Source organism: Cetorhinus maximus, chromosome X (genome assembly GCF_964194155.1).
Source record: "Cetorhinus maximus chromosome X, sCetMax3.hap1.1, whole genome shotgun sequence".
Taxonomy (NCBI): Eukaryota; Metazoa; Chordata; class Chondrichthyes; order Lamniformes; family Cetorhinidae; genus Cetorhinus; species Cetorhinus maximus.
In genome coordinates this window covers 2,403,251-2,428,721 of record NC_135917.1, presented here as the reverse complement: position 1 = coordinate 2,428,721, position 25,471 = coordinate 2,403,251, and the positions used below count along the sequence as shown (strand labels likewise).

Here is a 25,471-nt window from a genome sequence, read left to right as displayed (position 1 = left end):
ATATTTTTTGATTCCACCAATGTGGTAATGTTTTAAAAATTGATCATCTTTATTGTGTAACATAAATTACATTAAAAATATAGAACATATAAAATTTTAAGAATGGTAAATACATTCCAGCATGTCCAGGTGATGGTGTAGTGGTATTGACACTGGACAAGTAATCCAGAGACCCAGGGTAATGATCTGGGGACCTAGGTTCAAACCCTGCCATGACAGAGGGTGGAATTTGAATTCAATTTAAAAAAAATTGGAATCAAAAATCACAACGACCATGAAACCATTGTTGTAAAAACATGCCTGGTTCACAAATGCCCTTTAGGAAAGGAAGCCTGTTGTCCTTACCTGGTCTAGCCTACATGTGTCTCTAGACCCACAGCAATGTGGTTGACTCTTAAATGCCCTCTAAACAAGGTCAATTAGGGATGGCTAATCAATGCTGGCCTAGCCAGTGATGCCTAAATCCCAGAAATGAATTTTTAAAAATTCAGTATAATTAGTTTCCTTCCACATACAAAGGAACATTTCAAGCTCATACGTTAAATTTCTATACAAGTATATTTTTTATGATATTCCATAGCGCATTAATTCTTTGTTGTTGTTTTGATCATTTGAATTATCTACCTTGCTTTAAGACAATCCTTAAAACCTACCACTTTGACTATGCTTTTGGTCACCTGTCATCTCCTTATGTGGCTTAGTGTCAAATTTTGTCTGGCAAAGCTCCTGTCGAGCGCTTGGGATGTTTTACTATACTAAAGGCACTATATAGAATCAAGCTGCTGATGTTGTTTGTTTTTCCAGTCTCCTTCAGTTCTGATTCTTGTTATGGAGCAGTTCGACAAGCACCAGGAGGTCAGGATCTCACCCAAATGGTCATGCTTTGTGTGAGTGGCAACAGGCAGTGGCAGCATGGCAGCTGAGCCTCGTTGACATTTCCACAATGGGGGTCACTGAATTGGTTTTGCTTCATCGAAACCTCTCAGAATTTTGAACGCCGCTATCAGATCGCCTCTTAATCATGTTTCTTCTAATGAAATGAGTCCCAGTTTTCCTGATCACTCATAGCCTCTCCATCTCTGCCATTGTCTCTAAATCTGTCCTGTCTCCTTGACATCCTCCCTGAAGTAAGCCCATCAAGCCTCAGCCATGGTAAGAATAAAAATGAAAAAAAGACAAATAGGGATGATGAGAAGGGCCATCTTTGTTGTTTTGTTTTGCCAAGCTTTTTTTAAAAAAATGACCTTGATGTATTTGTCTGAGGAGATAGATGACATCGCGAGACTCGATAACCTTTGACCCGCCCAGCTCCTTTGCTTACCAAGATGGCGCTGACCAGGAGCTGTTTTAAGCTCCAGGGAGTGAGAGGATGTCACTTTTCCGAGTTTTTACGCTATCCGACAGTCTGTGTCTCCCAGTAAGAGCCATTTCAATCGAGGTTTTTCGTGCGATGTATTATTAGTCACCCTTTCAGTGCCTGCTTTGGCGGTTTTGTCTCTTGACGGCCCAGTTCCACAACCGACAGAGACAAATACAAGCAGGGCAGATAATGAACGGCGAAGAGTTTAACACAATTTGAGGGTTATAAAGAAGCATTTTCAAATAAATCAGTAACTACAGTTGTACTTTATCTGTGTATTTAAAGAATATGTGCCTTTATAAGTGTTCCTAATTTAAATATCATTTTCCACTAGAAGTTAAATAATTTTTTCGTGTAGACAAATGTCAGGTTTATTAGCTGTCTCTTTAAAACTGGCAGGCAATCTGATCTATATTTACTTTCAATAAGTATTGTGTGATTTGTAATTGTAGCCGCCCTCTTGTATATAGTCATGACTGCATCTGTTCTTCAGTTCTTCTTTGTTTGTGGGGCTTGTGATCTCAACAGCACAGAATCGTACGGTACAGAAGGAAGTCATTCAGCCCATTATATCTGTGCTGGCTTCCCCTCATCACTCTTGCCCCAGTTGGGTACTGGAAATCTGAGTTTAAAAAAACAGAAAATGCTGGGAATGCCCTGCAGGTCAGGCAGCATCTGTGTGGAAGGAGAAATAGGTTAGGTTGATGATGTTACATTAACTCTGCTTCTCCCTCCACAGATGATGACTTACCTGAGTATTTCCAGCATTTTCTGTTTATATTTCAGAATTCCAACAACTGCAATATTTTGCCTTTGGAACAGTAAAAGTAAGTGCATGTACCTATGGGACCACATCAATGTCTTTCTAAAATTGACAGCTTTACTCAAAAATACATGTGTAGTTCTGTTACAGCTGAATTTCTGTTGTCTATCATTTGAAGACCCATGTCTGTGTGATGGGCCAGTATGAGGTGACCAGAAACCCAGTTGAAATGTTTAGTGTGCAATACTCTGCAGTATTTACAAAACCTTCTGAGCGCAAATACACCAGAAACCCAGTTGAAATGTTTAATGTGCAATACTCTGCAGTATTTACACAACCTTCTGAGCGCAAAGCAAGTATTTTGCTGCTGTACATGTTTAAAATTTGTGCACCAATCTCAATTTGTAACTCTGAAATAAAAACAGAAAATGCTAGAAAAATTCAGCAGGCTGGCAGCATCTGTGGAGAGAGAAGTAGAGTTAACGTTTCAAGTCGGTGTGACACATCTTCAGAGCTGAAGAGAGATAGAAATGTGATGGACTTTATACTGTTGAAGAGAGGGGGTGGAGCAAAATAAAAGGTCAGGGATAGGTGGGAGCTCAGGAAAGATTTGACAAAGATGTCATGGACACAAGACAAAGGGTATGTTAATGGTAGTGTTAAAGACTAAAGTGCTAATAGTAGCATAAAGGTCGGATAGCAGAATGTGTTAATAGCAGATCAAGGGTCAGCACTCTCTGAAAGCAAAAAAAGTTGCAAGGAGCCCTGTTGGGGGAGGGGGAGGGGGGGTTGGGGGGAAAGAAGTTTAAAATGATCAAAATGGAGGACAGAGTTCATGGTCTGAAGTTATAGAACTTGATGTTAAGTCCGGAAGGCTGTAAAGTGCCTAATTGGAAGATGAGGTGCTGTTCCTCCAGTTTGCATTGGGCTTCACTGGAACATTGCAGCAGGCCAAGTACGGAAATGTGGGCATGACAGCAGGGTGGTGTTTTGAAATGGCAAGCGACAGGAAGGTTGGGGGTCATGCTTGTGGACAGACCAGAGGTGTTCCGCAAAGCAGTCACCCAGTCTATATTTAGGCTCCCCAGCATGGAGGAGACCACATTGGGAGCAGCAAGTACAGTAGACTAAATTGAAAGAGGTGCAGGTGAATCACTGCTTCACCTGAAAGGAGTGTTTGGGGCCTTTTACACTGAGGAGGGAGGAGGTAAAGGGATAGGTGTTACACCTTCTGCAATTGCATGGGAAGGTGCCATGGAAAGGGGATGAGATGTTAGGGGTGCTGGAGGAGTGGGCCAGGGTGTCACGGAGAGAATGGTCCCTACAGAATGCTTTTGCTTTTACAATTTGAAACTCAGTGTATTGACAATGTCCCCTTTGTTAACAGTGTAATAAAGCTTCCCAATGACTTAGTTAGTAAAGTGTGCAGCTGAATCATACAGATGAGAAGGACTTGGGTTTATTCCCTGGTCTTTCTTAAGTCAGCTGATTTCAGCCAGGCAAGCAGCAGGGATACGACAGTTGGCCTTGGTGCTCTTAGACTGGTGAGAGGAAAATGGGCCAAAGTTGCAGTTCTTGATTGCTGTCCAGTGACCATTGTTGAAATCTGCATGTGTGTGGACAGGATCTGGTTCATTGGTGATGCATTCATCCTTTTTCCTTTATCTCTTGGTATAGCTGGAAAGCAACAGCATACCCCCATTGTGCTAAAACTGCTTACAGATTAATTGATTACTTTCTTATTTTATTCTCCCACCGCCCTGCTCTCTACCCCCACCCCCAGGCTTACTGGTCACCCGTTGTCACCATTTTTTACAACAGCGAAGAGGAGTACTTTAAGTTCAGCCATCATCTCAAAGGCCAAACGTTTGAATGCAAAATACGAACAATTTCTGGAAAAAAACTTTCCACGTTTTTATGTGATCTACTCAACCTTTTTCAGAGGTGAGTTAATGGTCAGAAGATATTGATCATTCTTCAGCAGCATAAGTGACAAAAGTTATGTAAGAGAGAGAGAAATAAACAATTCATGATATACCGATACAATAGCAGAAAAAGTCAAAATTGCATTTACTGTCCATCTCTACAGTTTAGGAGTTGACCATTAAATTTGGGGAGTCCACTATATTAACAGAAAGTTTGTATTGTCCCTGCTGTTTCAGTGAGTAAAAGCATTGCTCAGTGTCGTATTAAACCTTGCAGACCAAAAGATTCAATTTGTGATCTCTTGAATCAGTCTGTCTCGGGCAGGTGTGCATTTCACTTCAGAGAAGGTAAAAACAACCAGCCAGGATTCCCCTTCTAATTGCTACTCAGTGATCATATTTAACAACAACAGCTTGCATTCACATTGCACCTTAACTCTCAACAATGTCCCACGATATTTCACAAAGGACGAAAGGAATGGATGCAGAGCCATTGTAGGAGATATAGAGGTGTCCAAAAGCTTGGCCGAAGAGAGAGGTTTCAAGGAGTCTTTTAAAGGTGGAGGCAGGATTTGAGAAGGACTTTGAGAGCAGGATTGAGATGGCTGAACATTATGCAGCGAATTAGAGAGGAGAGGGAGGGCATGGGAGGCAACATAAACTAAAGGAGTTTGCTTAGTTAGGGTGGGAGGCGATGTACACAACACTGCGGGGAGGTAGACTGGAGGAGGTTGTATAGGGAGGGTGGGGTGGGGTTGTAGAAGGATTTGTGGATGAAATGAGAATTTAAAATTCTATGCTTTTATTGGACAGGGAGCCAGTGTAGATTATTCGTGGATCAGTGCTCCAGCCTGAGCCTGTGCCTTCAGGAGAAGGGAGAGGGGATGAGGGGAGTTTTAAAAGCGTGTATGTCCACAATTTTTCCACAATGTTACACTGGCATTTCTTTTTAAAAAAACTCTGCAGCTCACGGTCCATTGATGGAAGTAGAGAATTTGCAACAATGCATAGTATCTTTCAAGGCAGAACCTGGTTTAAAAAAAAGTTGAAATTAAAAGTTTGAAATCAAATCCATTAAATATATTTGTACATATCCGAGTATTCAATAAGTGACTAAGTACAAGTTTTGCTGCATTTTTGCTAAAATTAGTGAAAACAGGAAATTTAGCCTTTACAAAGACTATTGGTTCAGGAGAATATTGCAGCATCTTGTTTTTAAACAGTTTAATTTGGCATGAATGTAAAATCTAATCTAAAGTATCTTGCCAGTTCTTTTTTTCAGTTGTTAGCATTTGACAAACTTTAAAGTAATCTAATTTATCTATTTCTCCCCTTCCCTTGGTTATACTTGCAGTGTGTGCAATCTTGCTTCCATACCTCTATTGATGCCACTATATATAACAGGTCATTGGGAGATTCATGAGAGAGGCTTTGCTCACAGTGACTCGACTGAGATCAAGAACTCAGCATTGTGAGAATATTTATTCATGTTGGCGTTTCTTTGACCCAAAGTTATTTTTCACATTGTCAAATTTACTCGACCACAAACCAACTGCTTGCATTATTTGACTGGACCTTTTCCACTTCCACTTCTCTATTCTGTCTTCCTCTTTCAAAATTTGCTTGTTGTGCTTTTTTTAAATTCTTTCATGGGATGTGGGTACATATGTTGCCCATCCCTAATTGCCCTTGAAAAGGTGGTGATGAGATGCCACCTTGAACCTCTGCAGTCCATCTGATGCAGGTACACCCACAGTGCTGTTGGGAAGGGAGTTCCAGGATTTTGATCCAGCGACAGTGATGGAACGGCGATATATTTCCAAGTTAGGATGGTGAGTGACTTGGATGGGAACTTGAAGGTCGTGGCACTCTCATGCGTCGACTGCCCTTGTCCTTCTAGGTGGTAGAGGTTGCAGGTTTGGAAGGTGCTGTTAAAAGCCTTGGTGAGTTGCTGCAGTGCATCTTGTAGACGGTACACACTGCTGCCACAGTGCATTGGTGGTGGAGGGAGTGAATGTTTAAGTTGGTGGATGGGGTGCCAATCAAGCGGGCTTCTTTGTCCTGTATGGTGTCAAGCTTCTTGAGTGTTGTTGGAGCTGCACTCATCCAGGCAAATGGAGAGTATTCCAACACAATCCTGACTTGTGCCTTGTAGATTGTGGGTAGGTTTTGGGGAGTCAGCAGGTGAGTTACCCTCCTCAGAATTCCCAGTGTCTGCTCCTGTATCCATAGTACTTATATGGCTGGCTCAGTTCAGTTTCTGGTCAATGGTAACCCCAGGATGTTGATAGTGGGGGATTCAGCGATGGTGATGCCATTGAATATCAAGGGGAGATGGTTAGATTCTGAACTTGTTGGGGATGGTCATTGTCTGTCACCTGTGTGGCGCAAATGTTACTTGCCACTTATCAGCCCAAGCCTGAATGTTGTCGAGATCTTGCTGCATATGGGCATGGACTGCTTCAGTATCTGAGGAGTCGCGAATGCCGTTGAACATTGTGCAATCATCAGCGAAGATCCTCACTCTTGACCTTGTGATGGAAGGAAGGTCATTGATGAAGCAGCTGAAGATGGTTGGGCCTAGGACACTAACCTGAGGAACTCCTGCAGCGATGTCCTGGGACTGAGATGATTGACTTCCAACAACCACAATGATTTTCCTTTGTGCTAGGCGTGACTCTAACCAGTGGAGAGTTTTCCCCTGATTCCTATTGACTTCAATTTTGCCAGGGCTCCTTGATGCCACACTCAGTGAAATGCTGCCTTGATGTCAATGGCAGTTACTCTCACCTCTCCTCTAGAGTTCAGCTCTTTTATCCCTGTTTGGACCATGGCATTAGTGAGGTCAGGAGCTGAGTGGCCCTAGTGGAACCCAAACTGGGCATCAATGAGCAGGTTATTGCTCAGCAAGTGCCATTTGATAGCACTGTTGATGACTTCTTCCATCACTTTGCTGATGATCAAGAGTAGACAGATGGGGCGGTAATTGACTGGGCAGATTTGTCCTGCTTTTTGTGGACAGGACATACCTGGGCGATTTTTCACATAGTCGGGTAGATGCCAGTGTTGTAGCTGTACTGGAACAGCTTGGCTAGGGGCACAGCAAGTTCTGGAGGACAAGGCTTCAGGACTATTGCCAGAATGTTGTCAGGGCCAATAGCCTTTGCAATATCCAGTGCCTTCAGCTATTTCTCGATATCACATGGAGTGAATAGAATTGGCTGAAGACTGGCATCTGTAATGCTGGGGACCTCTGGAGGAGGCAGAGATGGCTCATTCACTCAGGCACTTCTGGCTGAAGGTGGCTGAAAATGCTTCAGTCTTGTTTTTTGCATTGACGTGTTGGGTTCCCCCATCATTGAGAATGGGGATATTTGTGGAGTCTCCTCCTCCAGTGAATTGTTTGATCATCCACACCATTCATAACAGGATGTGGCAGAGCTGCAGAGCTTAGATCTGATCTGTTGGTTGTGGGATCTCTCAGCTCTGTCTATCAAATGCTGCTTTTGCTGTTTGGCACGCAAGTAATCCTGTGTTGTAGCTTCACCAGGTTGACACCTCATTTTTAGGTATACCTGCTGCTGCTCCTTTGATTACCAGTACATTAACAGATCGGCCTCAGTGAATGGTGGAGAGCATTTGTATATGTTTCTTTATTTTATTTGTCTACATTCTTACAAAATCCTGTGTTGCTGCTGTTAGAAGCAAAACATCACTAGAAGAGATTACCTGATGATTGATTCATTGCTGTTTGTGGGAGCTTGCTGTGCGCAAATTGGCTGCCGTGTTTCTTTACATTGCAACAGTGACTACACTTTTAAAAAGTACTTCATTAGCTGTAAAGCATTTTGGGACATAGTGAAAGGTATTATATAAATGTAATTTTTTCTTTCATTGTCTCTTATGGCGCAGAAGGAGGCTATTCAGTCCTTTTGCCTGTGCCAGCTCGTTAAGAGTTATGCAATCAGACCCACACCCCTGTTCTTTCCCCATAGCCCTGTAAGTTTTTTCCTTTTCAAGTATTTATCCAATTTTCTTTGGAATGTTACTATTGAACCTGCTTTCACTACCCTTTCAGGCTGTGCATTCCAGATCATCATAACTCGCTGCTTAAAAAAAATCTCCTTCTCTTCCTCTAGTTCTTTTGTCAAATATATTAAGCAGTAATTGCATTCTCACAATTGATAACTTCCCACTCTGTGTGCATTGTAGGTTTTCGTTTATTGTATCTTGACTTCAAGGAAGTCAGTGGAATAAAGCATAAGATGGCTGATCAGGGACTAAAGTACAACCAGCTGCCTTACAGAGAAATGGAAAAATTAAGACAGGTGGGAGTCTTTTTTCACATAGTAAGTGAAGGTCACTGTGCTGTAGATGGACACATTGCTTTGTTCCCTTCCAAGTACTGAGGCATTAAGATACAATTTTCTTCCACAGGATCATAATTGTTCAACAAACCTGTTTTTTTCCATTGGTCTATGCTTTAAACCTTGTTGTTCTGAGTCAAACACCACGGACTGGCTGAGAAAATAGACAAATGCTGATATCTCCAAAGCTCCTATCAATGCCAAGCTAAAGATTTTGGGGTGCAGGGGCGGACAGAAAAGTGAGACCCTGAGATTTTTCATTTGCTCCTCGGCCACCTGGTGTAGGAATGGAAATTGTCACTTTGATCGCGATCAGAGTGGTCTGGTCCTCTGAAATTGGGGCTGAACGGAAGGAGTTTTACTCTTCATCTAACTGTGCTATAAGTGATCAGGAAGTTCTCATTGCTGGCACAAGATGCCTCAAATAGATAGTGTCCCATTCCCCAGAACCAATGTACCTCCCCTTGATGAATACACACAAAAAAAGGAAGAAATAAAGTAGAAATTGAAGCAACAAGAGTGATATTACACTTTGTAGTGAGCAGTAATGAATTCAGCAACACATTCAAACTTTATACATATGTGTTCATACATACTGTGCAATGCTTTCAAGTAAAGTGATAACATTGGCTACCTGCTATCATCTGAAGTTTTCAGCAGTAATCTATAAAAAGCTTTTCTCCCCCAGTTTCGCAGAGATGTTATAAAGGTGATACCTGTGGTGCTTCTATCACTTCCACCGTTTGCAAACTATATCGTGTTTATATTGATGTGAGTATTTTAAGAATTCATTTTTAACTGTGCTCTAGAGTTGGATAGTGATGGATCATGTCAGTCCATCCTCCATTTTTAATTACTTTATGACCAAAGCTTTGAACTTTTGTACCATTTTGTTTATATTGCCTCTCTGTTCAGTGCCTGCACCTTGGCAGTTGGTAACAGTCTGAGGAATCAAAGAAAATCCCATCATTTCCACATGTCAGTTATGCCACATGGGCATAATTGAGGATGGGAGGTATGTGTTATGTGGGGATTTTTATATACCTATCATTCTGTAGAACACCCCGCTGCCAGTAGTGTTATTCTTAATTATTGTGTGCAGAACTGGCCTCAGATTTCCAGTTATCACCTTAACCACTGCTCCCACTTTCCTCTCAGACAGAGTTATGCTGGTAATGGAAGATGGCTGTATCATATTGGAGGAGGCATAGGCTTATGCTTGAGCTGAGGATCTCTTATGGTGGTCCGTACCCCTAGGGCCTACCTACCTTTCGTTTGCCACATTCCCAGGTGATGGGAAGTGACTTTTATGCCAGATATTCCATGTTCCCCTCCTATTCTGTTGTAACCTTTTACCCCTCCTCTGGACCCAACTCTTGTTTTTATATTTGTCTCATTATCGCTTCCTTTTGCCTTGCATCATAATCACTTTTGCCATTTAATTGCTTCTGCCCTCCTCTCCATTTCATTCTTTCCATACCCCCTTTTCCCTGGCTCTGTACTTACTTAAACATTCATCTCTAGCATCTTCCGGTCCTGATGAAAGGTCAGTGCCCTGAAACATTAACTCTGTCTCTCCCTCCACAGATGCTGCCAGACCTGCTGTGTATTTCCAGCATTTTCTGTTTTTAATTCTGATTACCAGTATTCAGTTTCTCTCATCTTTTAAAGGCCTGTTTTAACTAAGTTACATTGGAGCTGGCTGTTGGAAGTGGAGTTGCTGCGAGTTCTGTAAGGAAAGAAAGAACTTGCATTTATATTGCACCTTTCACAATCTCAGGGTATCCCAAAGCACTTTACAGCACAGAAGTAAGCTATTCAGTTCATTTTGCTTGTGTGCATTCTGCTTAATTATGGATGGGCAGTAAATGTTGGCCTTGCCAGCGATGCTCACATCCCAGGAACAAATACAAAAAATCCTAAAGTGTTTGTGTCCTGTCCTGTTTGTAGCTGCTGCAACCAAGAGATCTGCTGTCATGGTTTGTCACGCTCGTCTGAGCTGTGCCATCCTCACACATCCACTGTAATTCGTCTGCAACCACTCCGTGGTGTCCATCATCCAACTACGCCTAGGTCAACCCCTCTTTCTGCTGCCTTCCACTTTGCCCTCTGAGAGATCTCTGTAGCTTTTCAGCACCTAACAAATGGCTTAATTACTGACATTTTTTTTCATGGATGTCTTTTTTAGAGTTCTTTTTGCTCTTGCTTTCAAAGCACCTCTTCATTTGTCTTACGGTCTGTATATGGAATTTTAAGCAATATGTCTTAGCATCCACATTTCAAAGGCCTCCATTTTCTTCCACAGATCTTTACTTATTGTCTAGGTTTCTGAGGCATACAAGAAAGTGGATAGAACATTGCATCTTATGAGTTTTTTCCCTTGTTATAAGCTTGAGTTTTCTTGTTGTTAACACATCCTTCATCTTCACGTTTATGTGTACTGCTGTAGAATGATGTACCACATGGATTGGACTTAGTAAATGTCTGTACAAGATGTGGTAATGGAGCTTTATGTGGACTTTTCTGGCAGTAAAGATACAAGAATTCAGAATTAGAGAAGTATCTGTTAACATTGAACTGTTGAACTTATATGTTTCCTAAATCTGTACATAACACTTTATTGTTTGTAGGTATTTCTTTCCACGGCAGTTGTTAATAAGACACTTCTGGACCCACGAACAGCAGCAGGAGTTCATGGAAATCTACCACTCGTTGCGGGCTCGGGTTTACCCAACTGCTGTGAGGAATTTGACCAAAGCAGTGTCAAGAGTACCAGACAGGCGACTGAAAAGCCAACTATTACAACTCAGCAGTAAAGTATGTACACAAACATGTTACACGAAGGAATGAATCATTCCCAAGCTTATGACTTTGAAAAGGGGACTTGTCAGGTTTTGTGGCAATGCCCGCTGGTATACTAATATGCTGTACCATGGCAAAGTGCAGGTTTGTGCCTGATTCTCTGCATGTTGTTAGGAAGGCAGCAAGCTGATACTTGGCACTAAGAAGGAGAGGAGGAAGAGGAAGTAAACAAATACTCCCAGGCTTTTACTTTAACTCCTGGCAGCTGGCTAGTGTGCCAGGTTGCCTGGAGGCAGATCACATACCTAATATCTTGGCTAGCAAGTAACAAAAATAGAAAATGACCACTTAAAGGGAGAGCACAATAAGGAAGAAAAGGCACTTAACCAATGAAGAAGAAAATCGAAAGACTAGATAGTCATAACATAAAGGACCCAATGGATTCATGTGACATACATGATGTTTAAATGTAAATTTGCGAGCTGTCTCACATAGAGGCCACAAGGACAGTTGTGTGGGGAATAGAAATGTCATACTTGAGTGCTGTTCTCTGTTTAGAGGTTAGGGCACATACAGCAAGAGAAAGCTTTACCCTACATTGAACCCATGTTATATCTAATCCTTCAGCACAGGGACAAAAGTTCTATTTTCCAGTAATGGCATCCTTTGCCTTATTGAAGAGAAAAAAATCCTCCGCCCTACAAAAATGAGCTTATTTAATTTCTATCAAATCTGCTAAATTGGATTTACCAACTTGTTGGGCACTGTTGGTATGTTGCTCCTTTTTGTCATTTATCTTGAAATTTTGCTTGTTTTTTGGACCTACATAACAGCTATTTTGAAGTAATAATCCTGGCTTTGGACATTTTAATTGCATTACCAGTTTCTGATTATAGGAAGCTGTATTTTTTGGGCTGCCAGTGCATTTGTGTTGACACATTGTTCTGTATTTAAATGAAGGTTCAGGAAGGCATCCACCCAAAAATCTCCCAGCTGCATGTGGTGGCAAAGCTGTTCTCAAAGCGTCCATTAGAAATACGACACATTGATGTACGCCAGACGGTGAGCAAGTAGCTGAATCCTTGTCAGAAGTTATTTCTGTTAGCCATTAACCTTTATAGTAAATTAGTTTGTTTAATGACACAGGTCATTGGAACTCTACCATGCTGTGTTTTAAACAGATTAACTCCTTTGTTTAGATAGCAGACAAAAGAATTTCACACACATGTGTTGGGCATTTTGCAGAGTGAAATTTCTCAGATACTTTTCTTTGAATTATATTTAATTGCCATTTGAAATGAAAGGTATAAAGGATATGTTACACCCATTCACTTGTTCCCCATGTTTCAACTGCTGTTATATTCTTAGAAAATCTTGAGTCAGGTGATGTTCCTCACTCCACACATGCCTACCTTCGTTGCGCGCCATCGCCTCCGGAGCCACATAATGGAGATTCATCATTTGGACCAAGCTCTAAATGTTTTAGGCGTGCACAACCTGTCGGACGATGAACTGAGGAATGTGAGTAAAAGAATTGACAGTGTGCAGCTGACATATCAACAACAATTTACACTTATATAATGCCTTTAACAGAAGTGCAATCAGATGAAAATGGAAGCCAAGGCAAAGAAAGGATATTCGTTTGAGGAAGTGGATTTTAAGGAGGTCTTAAAGGAAGAGAGGGACATCGGAGGGAGAGAGATTTCAGGAAGGAATTCCACAGTTTAAGGCCTAGACAGCTGAAGGCACAGCCCACCAGTAGTGGGATAAAGGGAGTGGGGAGTGCACAAGAGAATTGGAGGAGCGCAGAGTTCTTGGAAGGTTGTAGGGCTGGAGGACGTTACAGATATAGGGGCTGATTTTGATCTGGGTGACCTACCAACGGAGTGTGCTGACCAATCTTCCATATCCGCAGTGACAAGGCGACCATTATTCTGAGGCAAAACAAAAACAGAAATACCTGGAAAAACTCAGCAGGTCTGGCAGCATCGGGGGAGAAGAGTACAGTTGACGTTTCGAGTCCTCATGACCCTTCAACAGAACTAAGTAAAATTAGGAAAGGGGTGAAATATAAGCACAAGGCACAGCCCACCAGTAGTGGGATAAAGGGAGTGGGGAGTGCACAAGAGAATTGGAGGAGCGCAGAGTTCTTGGAAGGTTGTAGGGCTGAAAGATTTTACAGATATAGGGACTGATTTTGATCTGGGTGACCTACCAACGGAGTGCTCATATTTCACCCCTTTCCTAATTTTACTTAGTTCTGTTGAAGGGTCATGAGGACTCGAAACGTCAACTGTACTCTTCTCCGCCGATGCTGCCAGACCTGCTGAGCTTTTCCAGGTACTTCTGTTTCTGTTTTTGTTTTGGATTTCCAGCATCCGCAGTTTTTTGTTTTTATCTCATTATTCTGAGGCACTGACCTCAATAACATCAGGCCAGCGTGATGCAGATCACCAAACAGGCATCCCAATACAGCTTGCAATATCATGCAATCCTGGCCACTAGCGAGATTAAGGATGAGGGCACGCTGGTTCTAGTGCAGCAGCCTAGATTATTTTTGTGAAGCCCACAAGAAGTACTTTGAATCGGAAGCTAATTGTATTGCTTTGTCTCTTGGAGTGTAGTGTAGAGCATTGTGTGGGGATGGAGGGGCAGAAGGGGAGAAATAACTTTTTGCGCTTCGTAACAATAGGTTCAAATTGACCTAGTAAATGTATTTTGTTTTGAGTTACCCCACTATGTCCTTTTCAAAGTTACATTCAGGGGACATCATGCAGGGATTGTATTACTGTAAATATGGTTAGTGTCATAAAAGAGTTGTTTGTTGGCTGGATTATTCTTTCATCCACTATGCTGGTAACACATTACTAACATTGTGGAATGAATCATTGTCCTGCTGAATAAACAGACTATTATCACAAGAAACCCTGTGTCGAGCACGTTAGAAGCTGATGCTGGAGCCTGGCCTGTGTATGGTGTGTGCAACAGTCTTGAATGGATTCAGCTATTTGCAGATCAGATGTGAAGGTCTGGGCTCAGCTTGAGCCTGTCAGTGACACGAGCAAAATATAATGCCAGTTTGTCTATATTTTAAAGAACATTAACTTTTTTTGTCTACGCTTTGAGCCAACTTTCTGAAGAATCTCTTCCTGTACAATGAAATGTCATTGTTACAAGGCGTTGAAAATTAGATATGAAGTTAAATATGTCCATCACTGGAATAAGGAAATCTGGTTGCCCTACAGTTTACTGTACATAGCCAAGTAAAAGTCAACCTATTATTTTTGGCTTAAAATTTCATAATTTTTCATATACCTCATGTAAAAGTTGACCTTAGGTTTTCGGGGATCAAAGTCCGTCAGTTGCCCCACTCCTCTCATCGCTCCCCCTGGGACGCCTTCACACACTCAGCAAAAAAAGCCAACAGGTAGGAGACGCTTTACAGGAAAGCCCTGGTGTCGATCTGCTTATCTGCCGGGAGCTGCTTGAACTGATGCTCCGCTAACATCTCCATCATGGACAGCCCAAATTACAGTGCTCCCCAAGGAGGCACAACCATGACCAAACAATCTGCCGATCTCACCCTGCCGCACCAGGGCTCATCATAGCAACAGGCCAAGGGCAGCCAGCCAATCCATGTAGAGGATGCAGTGTGGGCCCAAATCAAGCACGCATATAAACCCCTTGAAAATATTACTTGTGTAAATGTTGACCCCTTAATTTTTTGCCCAAAATATTGGTCTCAAAAAAATTTGAATTTTATACAAGTATTTACGGGTAATTGAAGGAAAACGTTTCATGCTGTTTTATCATTTTTTTTTTCCATTTGTCTCTGCGAACATGGTTAGCCTGATCATTGTTTTCTGGTTCTGATTTCAAGGCATGTTATGTAAGAGGTCTGAATTCGGTGCACCTGAATGCGACACAGTGCGAGGAGTGGTTGACTAAATGGGTCCAGCTTTCTAAGAAATTAGAAGGTAAAGGAAGACAAATGTTGCAAGTGTGTTTATCAGCCTCTTATTGCTGACGATAATTTAATTGTTGTCTTTCAGGTTGCTATAAAATCATAGAAATTTACATTGCAGGAGGATGTAATTCAGCCCATCAGACTTGTGCTGGCTCTTTGAAAGAGATACCCTTCTGAATTTTTTTTTCCCCTCATTTGTTCACCTTTTAAAAAGATATTATGGATTCTACTTTCATGACTATTTCCAGTAGGGCATTCCTTGACCCAACAACGCTTTGCATGATTCTACATATAATTAACCAAGATAATAGCATGGTGTTGAGATGCATTTTGAATCTACAATATCCATCCTTGGATGTAGTAGCATGGGAATAACAAGTGAAGGCCAAGCATTTCCCCACAGGCAAGGAAATGGAGGAGAGAATATCCTCAGGCCAATCCCAACTCGAGAAGCAGGAAGGAGGTTGCTTGCCTAGCTACCCTATCAGCATGAACAGAAATGCATGGAGCAGAGATACCTGACGAGGGAGAAACTGTTGCAGGCATATGCAAAAGCTAAGTTTTGCTCCTACAAACACCAGTGAGATGAATGAACAGATGGTCTGTTTTGGTGTGGTTGATTGAGGGATAAATCTTGACACCAGGAAAGCTCCCAGCTCTTCTTCGACTGGTGCCATGGGAATGGAAGACAGGGCTTCAGTTTAACATCTCAGACAAAAGGTAGCACCTCTGATAGTGAAGTACTTCCTCAGTACTGCACTGGAGTATCAGCATGGATTATATGTTTATATCTAGAGTGAGCCCTTAACTCTCAATTTGTAGAGGTAATTTATCCTCATTGTAGTTCTGATTCATTTGTTATTCCATTCAGAGTCTAGCTTGTTTAGTCTACCCTTGCCAATTCTGGGTATGCATTTATATCACTTATACGATATTATGCCTTTAAATATGTTCAATTTTTACTGTACTGAAGTGTTTTAAACTTCTCTAATTTTCGTAAGCCCTTTCTCCATTTATTTGAGGTTAGCCTTTTTTAAGATTATATACCTGGCTCTTAGTCCTATTTCTGAATACCAGGTCATGTAATACTTGATCATTCCATGGTCACTATCCCCCGAAAATGCTATGAATTCCATTTCCTCATGTAATCAGGATCATTTACTGTTACCAAGTTGAGATGGGAACTCACTCTTGTGGTCTCCCTGACAGACTGGATCATGAAATCATTAAACGTACCAACTTGGACTCTGAAGCACTTGAGCATCCCTGATTAATATTTGGGTTTTCACATGCTATTCTTTGCTGCTCATAGAGCAAATAATCTTCCTCTTTATTCTGATAGTGGTCCTAACCATACCCCTGCCATTAACTTTGTCCTTTTCACTTTAAAGATGTTTAACCAGAATAGTTCATTGTGTAACTTTCTCCTTCCAATCAGATCCATTTCTTTAACTTGCAAGGTGTCACACCACCTTTCATGTCTACTCCATACCCTGTGTATTGTAGCCATTATCATCCTTCGGGGTCAGCCATCCATAGCACACTGGTCCACATATGTAAAAACATCAACAATTGTTTTTAGTCTTTGTAAAGGGAACTTATTGGAACGTGTTAAGTTTTCAGCAATTGAAAGAGGATATAAATCTATGGAGGTGCTAAACCCAAGAACTCACTTGGAGGATCAGGTTCCAGTACTATCTTTCTGTAACTGTTTAATTTGTAAATAAAATCTTTTAAGTGAAATCCTACATCTGGTGGGGGGAAGAAAGGGATTCATGTTTTAATGGCACAGTGAAGACTGTTCCCACTTGTGATATCGGTAAAAATTCTCATTAGCCCTGTATGTAGTTTAAAGAGTCACAGGTTTCTGAAAAGATAAAACTGTGATAGCTGTAGTCACGACAGGAGCCATAAATTTTAAAGTGGTTAGTTTTTGTGCATTAATAGAAAGTAAGTAAAGCATCTACTGGTTAAAAAAATAAACTAAAATATTTCTGCTTTCAGATTCTGAAGCCTCGCTGCTGTTACACAGCATGGTGTTACTTTCCACAAATTACCACAATTCCAGAAAAATTAAACCTTAAATGCAAAACTGGAAGTGGCCATCTATGTTTACCCAAGACATCTGTGTTGTGTTAACAACAATTTGTTCCTGCATAACTGTGAGAGTGAGACTCCAGAATTCAAAAGTTTTTCATAGTTAGCTCACCACCTATGGTGTAATGATTGTGCTTGGAGGCAGGTTTCCCCTAATGAAATTCAAAGCAAATATCTGCGAGAGAAAGAAAAAGATGTATTTCATTGTTTGCTTAAAGCACATATATGAATTAGTTTAAAAGAGACTAAATGTTTTTGGACCAATACTTTTTTTTTAAGCTTTAAGATTATTTGTGATGTGTTATAAATTTTGCAGTTAATTCATGTGCAGATTTTTGGTTGTTGGAAGATTTGATCATTAGTGGGAAAGGAACACTTAAATTGCTGACAAAATAAGTGAGGCTATTTTGTTCCCGTAATTTATGTGCAAATGTCACAGCAACTTCAGATGAGGGCAAATGCACAATTAAATGTAAAAATCAAAGTTGCTATTGGAGATGCGCCACTCTGCTATTAGCTTTGTGATAAAGGCATGTCACTGTCTGGCTCATTATTTGAATTCTGAGTGGTGTGAAATTCCTGTACTTGCACTATATAAACTTATTTTAAAAACAGTCACTGAATACTTAACTTTATCAATTTCTAGTCACACCACTCTTCATTTATGCAGCTATATTTTCAGTTGAAATAGAGAAGGGACATGGAAAATTCACCTTTTGCACAGTAGGTGGCGCTCAAGACCACCCTAATGCCTGTAATCCACCCTCCACGCCAGAAATATTCAGGCCAACATTAAAACTAAAGCAAAATATTGCAGATGTTGGAAATCTGAAATAAAAACAAAATTCTGAAAAGACTCAAAATCTTTGGAGAGAAATAATTAACATTTCAGGTTGAACGACCTTTTGTCAGAATTCTGCTGACCAAACACAATGAAGTACCTGATGTCAAGTCTACTGATTAAACACATTATTGGCAATAATTGGTGATATCTTCTACCCGGTCATACTTGAAATGTTGCTGCTTACAATACACCCATATCTTTTTATATTTTCTTTTTTTTTTATATAAACATTCCTACTAATTCTAGCTCCTTTCTATTTCACACTACTTTTTGTGATGTGGTCTCACCACACTGTCACCAGAGCAGCAAGACATTACTCTGCCATTCAAAATGTAAGGTTGCTTTGTGACATTAAAGTTGAAGCATTGATGCTAGGAAAATGACTTGTGCGCTGTACAGGGTCATTTCTTTCTTAAATTCAGAATTATGACAATTTTACATAGTAGAATCCTGGACAATTGTTGCTACTTTCCCAATTCAAGTTAGTTTTGCATCTCCTAATTTCACTTAAACCTTTATACTGCAATGCTGTGTTTTGAGTACCTAAAATGCAAAAGAGTAGAATTTGAAATATTTCTTTCAAAGTTGGACGAAAGATGCTGGAGGTGATTTTCATCTTCAACATCCAGCTGGTAGCTGAACAGATTGCCTGCCTAACTTTTATCCAATTGATGTCAGTGAAGGTGAAAATAACCTTACTGTGTCTGTCCTTTCTAAAAAAGTGCAACAGACATTTCCATAGTTAAACCTGAAACTGCACCATTTATTAACATGAGCATAAACAACTTGAATCATTTTATGAATTGAGTTTAGATTTCCAAATTGAATATTAACCAACATTACTCATGCTTACCTAAATAGGCATTTGAATGAACAGCACTTACATTGCACTGATGATAACCTGCTTGGATATTCCAGTACTACTGATTCTGTTCATTTTTTAAATTGTGTTTCAATTGTGCACTGCATAAGCCATTAAAAAAAGTTTACTTTTTTGAGTTATTATTTTTGAATATTAAGATGGATGCCTTAATAAGTATTTCTATTTTGAGATGTACTGAGTGTGGATATATGTGTTTGAAGTGGTAATGAGGATTGTGTGTAGATTGGACTCAGTTGTGGCTAATTTCAATGTGGAAAAATGGTAAAACTCCTGGTATGTGAATAAAAATATTTTGTATTCCTTTTGACTTGTTTCTTAATACGAGCAATGGGCGTGTTGTTTAATGACAATGCAATGGGGCTAAGATCTGAAGGGTGTTGGCGTCACAGGTGAATTAAATTTACCTACATAAGTACGATGTCTAAAAGTTCAGACCTTTCATTTCCCTCTCTGGAAGTCAATAATGGCACATAGTGCCTTCAATGGAGGAAAGTCGCAAGGCACTTTGCAGATGGATAAAATCAGAAAAAATTGACACTGAGCCAAAGGAGATATTGGGAGGGGCAAGAAAATGTTTGGCTAAAGAGGTAGGTTTTAAGGAGGGCCTTTAGGGGAGAGGGAGATCAAGGAATGGAGAAGTTTAGGGAAAGAAGTCTGGAGTTTGGGGCCTTGATGGCTAAAGGCAAGTCTGCCAGTGATGGTGCAAAGGGAGGGAGGGAAGCACAGGAGGTTAGAAGAGCAGAGAATGCAGGGGGAAGAAGGGATGGATAAGACTTTCCCCTTCATCACTCATTTCACCATGTGTCAGTTCTAGTCCTTTCTATAGATTTTACCCAGTTTGTGTTGAAGTCTGAAACTGAGTTAAACTCCCTCACAAAGGCTCAAGTTTCTTCCTCGCTGAAGTGTTTCTGGGTTAGGATGGCACTTAAAATCTACCTCTTTGACAAAGCTTTTTGGTCCTGCCCTAATATATCCTTATGTGGCTCAGTGTCAAATTTCATCTGATAATGCTTCAGCCAATTCAATGCCTGATCTGTAATGATCGCAGTTGGTGTAGCACAGTAATATCAATACAACTTTAGTGGGTCAGGCAAACGAGGAGTACAAAAAACAGAAAATCGGACCTATTTCTACAACTACCTTGGCAGCACCTGCTATGATGTCGCCAACCATAGCTGAGATCCCCAGCAATAACCACGGAAATTGGTTCTGCTGGTTCTGGAGCAGAAGAGAGCCACTTGTAGACTGCCTGCTGCATGAAAAGTGGAGCCAATCTACACCAACAGGACAGTACTGAACATATTGGGAAGGTTTCTTGCGGTCTCTCCGCAAGAAAGATCTAACCTCCCTGTCGCTTGCCATTTTAACACTCCACCCTGCTCTCTTGCCCACATATCTGTCCTTGGCTTGCTGCATTGTTCCAGTGAAGCCCAACGCAAACTGGAGGAACAGCATCTCATCTTCCGACTAGGCACTTTACAGCCTTCCAGACTGAATATTGAATTCAACAACTTTAGATCTTAAACTCCCTCCCCCATCCCCACCCCCTTTCCATTTCTCCCCCCTCCCTTTTGTTTTTTCCAATAATTTATATAGATTTTTCTTTTCCCACCTATTTCCATTATTTTTAAATCTATAACTGTAATACCCTGTCAGTCTTTCCACCCCACCCCCACTAGAGCTGTACCTTGAGTGTCCTGCCATCCATTCTTAATTAGCACATTTTCTTAGATAATATCACCATCTTCAATACCTCTTTGTTCCTTTTGTCTGTGACATCTTTTGATTATCTGCTCCTATCATTGCTTGCTTGTCCCTACAACCACCACCACCCCCGCCCCCCCCAACCCCCCCAACCACCTTAAACCAGCTTATATTTCACCCCTCTCCTAACTTTACTCAGTTCTGCTGAAGGGTCATGAGGACTCAAAACGTCAACTCTTTTCTTCTCCGCCGATGCTGCCAGACCTGCTGAGTTTTTCCAGGTAATTCTGTTTTTGTTTTGGATTTCCAGCATCCACAGTAGTTTTGTTTTTATATTGGGAAGGTTTACCAGTTCACTCAATGTTTTTGCCTCCACCTCCTTCCAGTCTGTCTCCACTAACAGTCATGTACTGCACCCCGATTTATTGAATTGTGGCAGCTAATGTTTTGGCTCATACAACCTTCTTAAAAGTTTTTTAAATCCCTTTCCAAAAGCCTTTATAGCCATTTTCTTTTAATCATCTTCTTCAATACAATCTTCATAAATTTCTGTTCCCATATATGCTGCCACTTACCTTTAATTTTCTCACAAGTTAACAACAGCAGCCCTTTAAAGATGACATTTGATGCCCTATCCTCCTACTGGGCAAGCTTCCAGTGCCTGCTCCAATATGGGACAGGAGCTCACGTGTATAATTCTAAATATACAAAATCAACTGACTACAAGAAAGCCTGTCACACTCTGCCTTTAGATGAGGATGGAAACTTCCTATTTTCAGGACAAAAGTGGAGAGATTGAGAGGGAACATTGAAAAAGAAGGAATAGGGAGAGGAGTGCTCAAGACTCCTGTCAGTTTGACACAAGATGCACAGCCACAAAGCGAAAAGGGACCATCATTTCCGTTTAGTTCTTAGCTCTGAAGAGTCACACAGACTCGAAACGTTAACTCTGTTTCTCTCTCCACAGATGCTGCCAGACCTGCTGAGATTTTCCAGCATTTTCTGTTTTTATATCATTTATGCTCAGTTTGAAGTAAACTAGATTTTTTTTTACATTCCTAAAGCAAGGGACCTGATCACTTTTGACAAAAGCAAAATACTGCGGATGCTGGAAATCTGAACTAAAAACAGAAAATGGTGGAAATACTCAGCAGGTCTGACAGCATCTGTGGAGAGAGAAACAGAGTTAACGTTTCAAGTCCGTATGACTTCTTCGGAACTCTTCTTCAGTTCCAAAGAAGTCATATTGGACTTGAAACATTAACTCTGATTACTTTTGATGCTGCAGATTAACATACAGCCAGCAGATTTTGTTCATTAAATTAACCTAATGAACAAAGGAAAATAATTCACAGTAATGATGGTTCATTTTCCTTAAGGAGCACATTTATACAGGTATGTGGCATGTTCCATCTGACGTCCTTCTGTAGGATGGAAAGAGTCAACTAAAGATTGGCACAGTTAAGCACCTGAGGCCAGATAGACCCCCTACCTCCCCCACCTCATAGTACGTACATGCACAGGCATTACCCATCTCTCCTGGGCAAGGGCATTTCACCAGCCGAACATGCAGCAGTATTGGCAGCTGCCACCTGGACAGCCTACCCCTCTTATCTTATAGGGGAACTGCTGTTCTGGTGAGGAAGGAGAGCTGTGCACCCCAAAATAATGAGATGATTTTTTGCTACACTTTCACTTTAATTGTGTCATATGTTGACCAACCGAAAAAGGGGAAAAATAGATTTCTGTTTTTTTTTAAACCGAGGATGTGGCCCTTTTTAGTATTTTATATGAGGTGGAGTGCGTTTGTGTGACTGAAGAGGAAAGAAAAGAGCATCATGACCCCTGTGCAAGTGTGAGCCCTAAAATTCACAAGCCAATTCCAAACAGTTTTCTCTCTGGGGTAGTAACTCTGTTGCATCACAGATAGCGCCATAAATCTAATCAAGGAGTTTCTGATGTCAAAGTTGCAACAACCTACAGCCTCGCCGAACTTTGAGATTAGATCCCAGCCTTGAAAACCATCTTTGGTCCTGGTATGCAATAATATAAAAGGTGTTAAGAAACCACAGTCAATGACCAGAGCATCTCAGTGGAAGAGGTTCACATTAATCAATATTACATATAAAAAATTTGCAGCTGCGTCCATCACACTTGCTAGTCTGGCCTCAAATTGACCTGAAGAGCTGCAAAGAGCAATCAGTCTCCAATTGATCCAGGGAGATACGACGATTCCACCTTGGACCCTTAAAGAGACACACCACACTACACACAGCTACATTCAAGCAGCAGAATAATATTGTGCACTACACAGAATAGCACTGCTGTGCATACAAAAAGCGCATCATCCGCCTTAATGTGCACAGCACCATGGGACATTGGCTAGTTTTTATAGGAGAGGCATAACATAGCTTGACCAATATTGGCCAGGAAACAGAGAAAAATCATTTCCCTGAACAATGTTTTTTTAATTGCTGAGAAAAAAAGAGATGTTGTCAAAGCTTTAGTCAAGGGAACAACAATTTATACTGCATGAGAAGAGTGTGCTGATTGATTGGCAAGTGGATTCTGATTGGTAGCGGCGTTGCCAGGAGAATGCACCAGGGAACAGTTAACTGCCAAGTTTTTGTTTACATTCAAACCAGGCAGGCCGACTCTGATTGGTCAAGGCATTGCCATGGGGAACCAGGCTATCCCCCAAGCTTCTGTTTAGTTGAAAAGGGTGTAGTTTGTGGACATGCTCATTCTGCCTGCAAAAGACAGGTCATGTGCGAATATATGTAGCTTCTGGCATGCATAAGTGAGCCACACTGCGAGCTGGACTGATAATCTTAAATTGGTTTTCAGTGTAATTCTTAGCACAATCAGAATTGCTTGATGGAGCACATCCAACCATTGTGCCTTTTTCAACTAAACAAAAGCTTGGGGGGGACAGCCATTCCCTGGTTCATTCCCCATGGCAATGCCTCTACCAGACAGAGTCCACTTTCCAACCAACCAGCACTCTCTTCTCACAGTATAAATAGTTGTTCAATTTACTGTTGGCATTCTTGCTGTGTGATGAGTGTAAGAAGAAAAGCTTCGACAACATGTCTCTTTTTTCAGCAACACTCAAGTTCTGCACTACCAATTTTTTTAATATAAAAATAGTATTTCCTTTTTTGCAATTGAATATTGACAGGTCGGATAAGGGCACTTGAAACACAAAGTAGTAGTGATTGAATTTAGACGAGGAGAATATATTCTCACTGTTGCTATTTATATTGGTTAATTCAAATTATTATCGGATAATTCAGTTTTAGTGCAAAAAAAATTACATTGAATTATCAGGAGTAGCAAATTCTATTTTGTTTTAAAACTTTTTATTTATTGAATTTAAGGGAAAAATCCATTTCACTGTGGCAATGCAGCTTTTTGACAGCACCATTAAGCATCTGTAAAAATTTATCTATCTAGCCAGGCAATGGGGGAGGGGAGGCACCAGTAATCTCAAGAGCTTTCTTGGACTTTACTGTGTGCCTTCCCCAAGGGACCATGCAAAAATCTGCAAAATGGCCTACCATGTCGGAATGAGTTCCATTCTAGAATAAGATATCGCTTGGTGATAAAAGCAGTTGCTTTGTGCTTTAATTAGCAACTCACCCCACATTCCTGAATAGGTCTGTGACAGTCACGCAGTAAAACAAGAGATTTTAATGAGAAAGATTTTTGCAGATCATGGCTTGAAAGGTCAGAGAACACTCATAGGATAGCATTTCAAAGGACTCAGAAGTGATATATTTTTAGACTTAACGTCAAGAAGTGCAGTGTTTCTCTTCCTCTAAACGTTGATGGGCATTGTCCCTATTCTCAAGTGCCTCAGGTTTGGTATGCAGCCTTTTAACCTTTAATAAGATCTGACTGAAACGCATTAGCAGTGTTCAGTGACAAATCATGAGCACGTAAATGTCAAGCTTGGGATTGACTGCAAAATAAGAAGGGAGGTAAGATTATTTAGTTTAAGGAAATGAGGGTCTTTATCAAATATTACGGCCTTTGGTGGAGAACAAGCCTTTTCATGAGTTTGATTTGATGCAAACTGTAGTTAATTGCTGGCTAAACGCAGGGACATGGGAAACCACAGGTCCAGAAAAGATGCTACAAACCACTGCACTTGGCCCAAAAACAAAATCTGGTCTATCATCCCGCAAATATTTTCCAACTCTCCCTTAATGTTCTTGCATGACTGCCTTCCTGGGTGATCTGTTCGAAACATTCCACCTTGTTTGAAGTAACTAAATCTACGCACCGCTCCTTTGCTTCTCTAAATCCCCAGCCCATGTCCCCAAGTTCTAGTGTTTGTGGCAATCTTGCACATATAATCCAGGTTCATTTAATTGATTCCCTTTAATAATCTCTCCTATGCCTTCCCCTCACCAGACTCTTCATCCTGTCAGTTTGTTTGCTTTCTCTGCACGGCCTCCAATGCCTGAGTATCCTTAGTGCATTTGCATCCGATCCTTTTGGTGTGGCTGTGCCAGTGCTTTGTAGAAACTCATCCGCGCATGGGATATATTCTCTGTCCTCTGGCTACACACGCAAAGATCTAGTTCACTTTCCTTACTTCTCTAGTTTCATTACATGCAATTTGTTACTTATCAACCAAACATCCCAACTCTCCAGTAAATTTGCATAGACCTTGGACAGCTGTATCTGTTCCAAATCACTGGGATCAACCAGATGGTCTAGATTAGGCTTTTCCAGGCCAGCATATTTTTAA

At 40.9% G+C, this 25,471-nt stretch overlaps 1 protein-coding gene across 2 annotated transcripts; it reads left to right on the top strand.

The window, feature by feature from the left end:
* Positions 1-1,295: 1,295 nt before the first annotated feature.
* On the top strand, positions 1,296-19,308 carry letmd1 (LETM1 domain containing 1). 2 transcript variants are annotated; one of them, XM_078534636.1, is made up of 9 exons: positions 1,296-1,417; positions 3,907-4,067; positions 8,261-8,376; positions 9,104-9,186; positions 11,046-11,232; positions 12,178-12,279; positions 12,586-12,738; positions 15,098-15,194; positions 17,189-19,308. In XM_078534636.1, exons 1-9 carry the CDS (start codon positions 1,326-1,328, stop codon positions 17,266-17,268), a joined length of 1,071 nt encoding a protein of 356 aa, XP_078390762.1. In that variant the 5' UTR covers positions 1,296-1,325; the 3' UTR covers positions 17,269-19,308. The 2 variants fall into 2 exon arrangements, with proteins under 2 accessions (XP_078390762.1, XP_078390763.1); XM_078534637.1 differs by lacking the exon at positions 3,907-4,067 and having other exon boundaries at positions 1,312-1,417.
* The last annotated feature ends 6,163 nt before the right edge of the window (positions 19,309-25,471 follow it).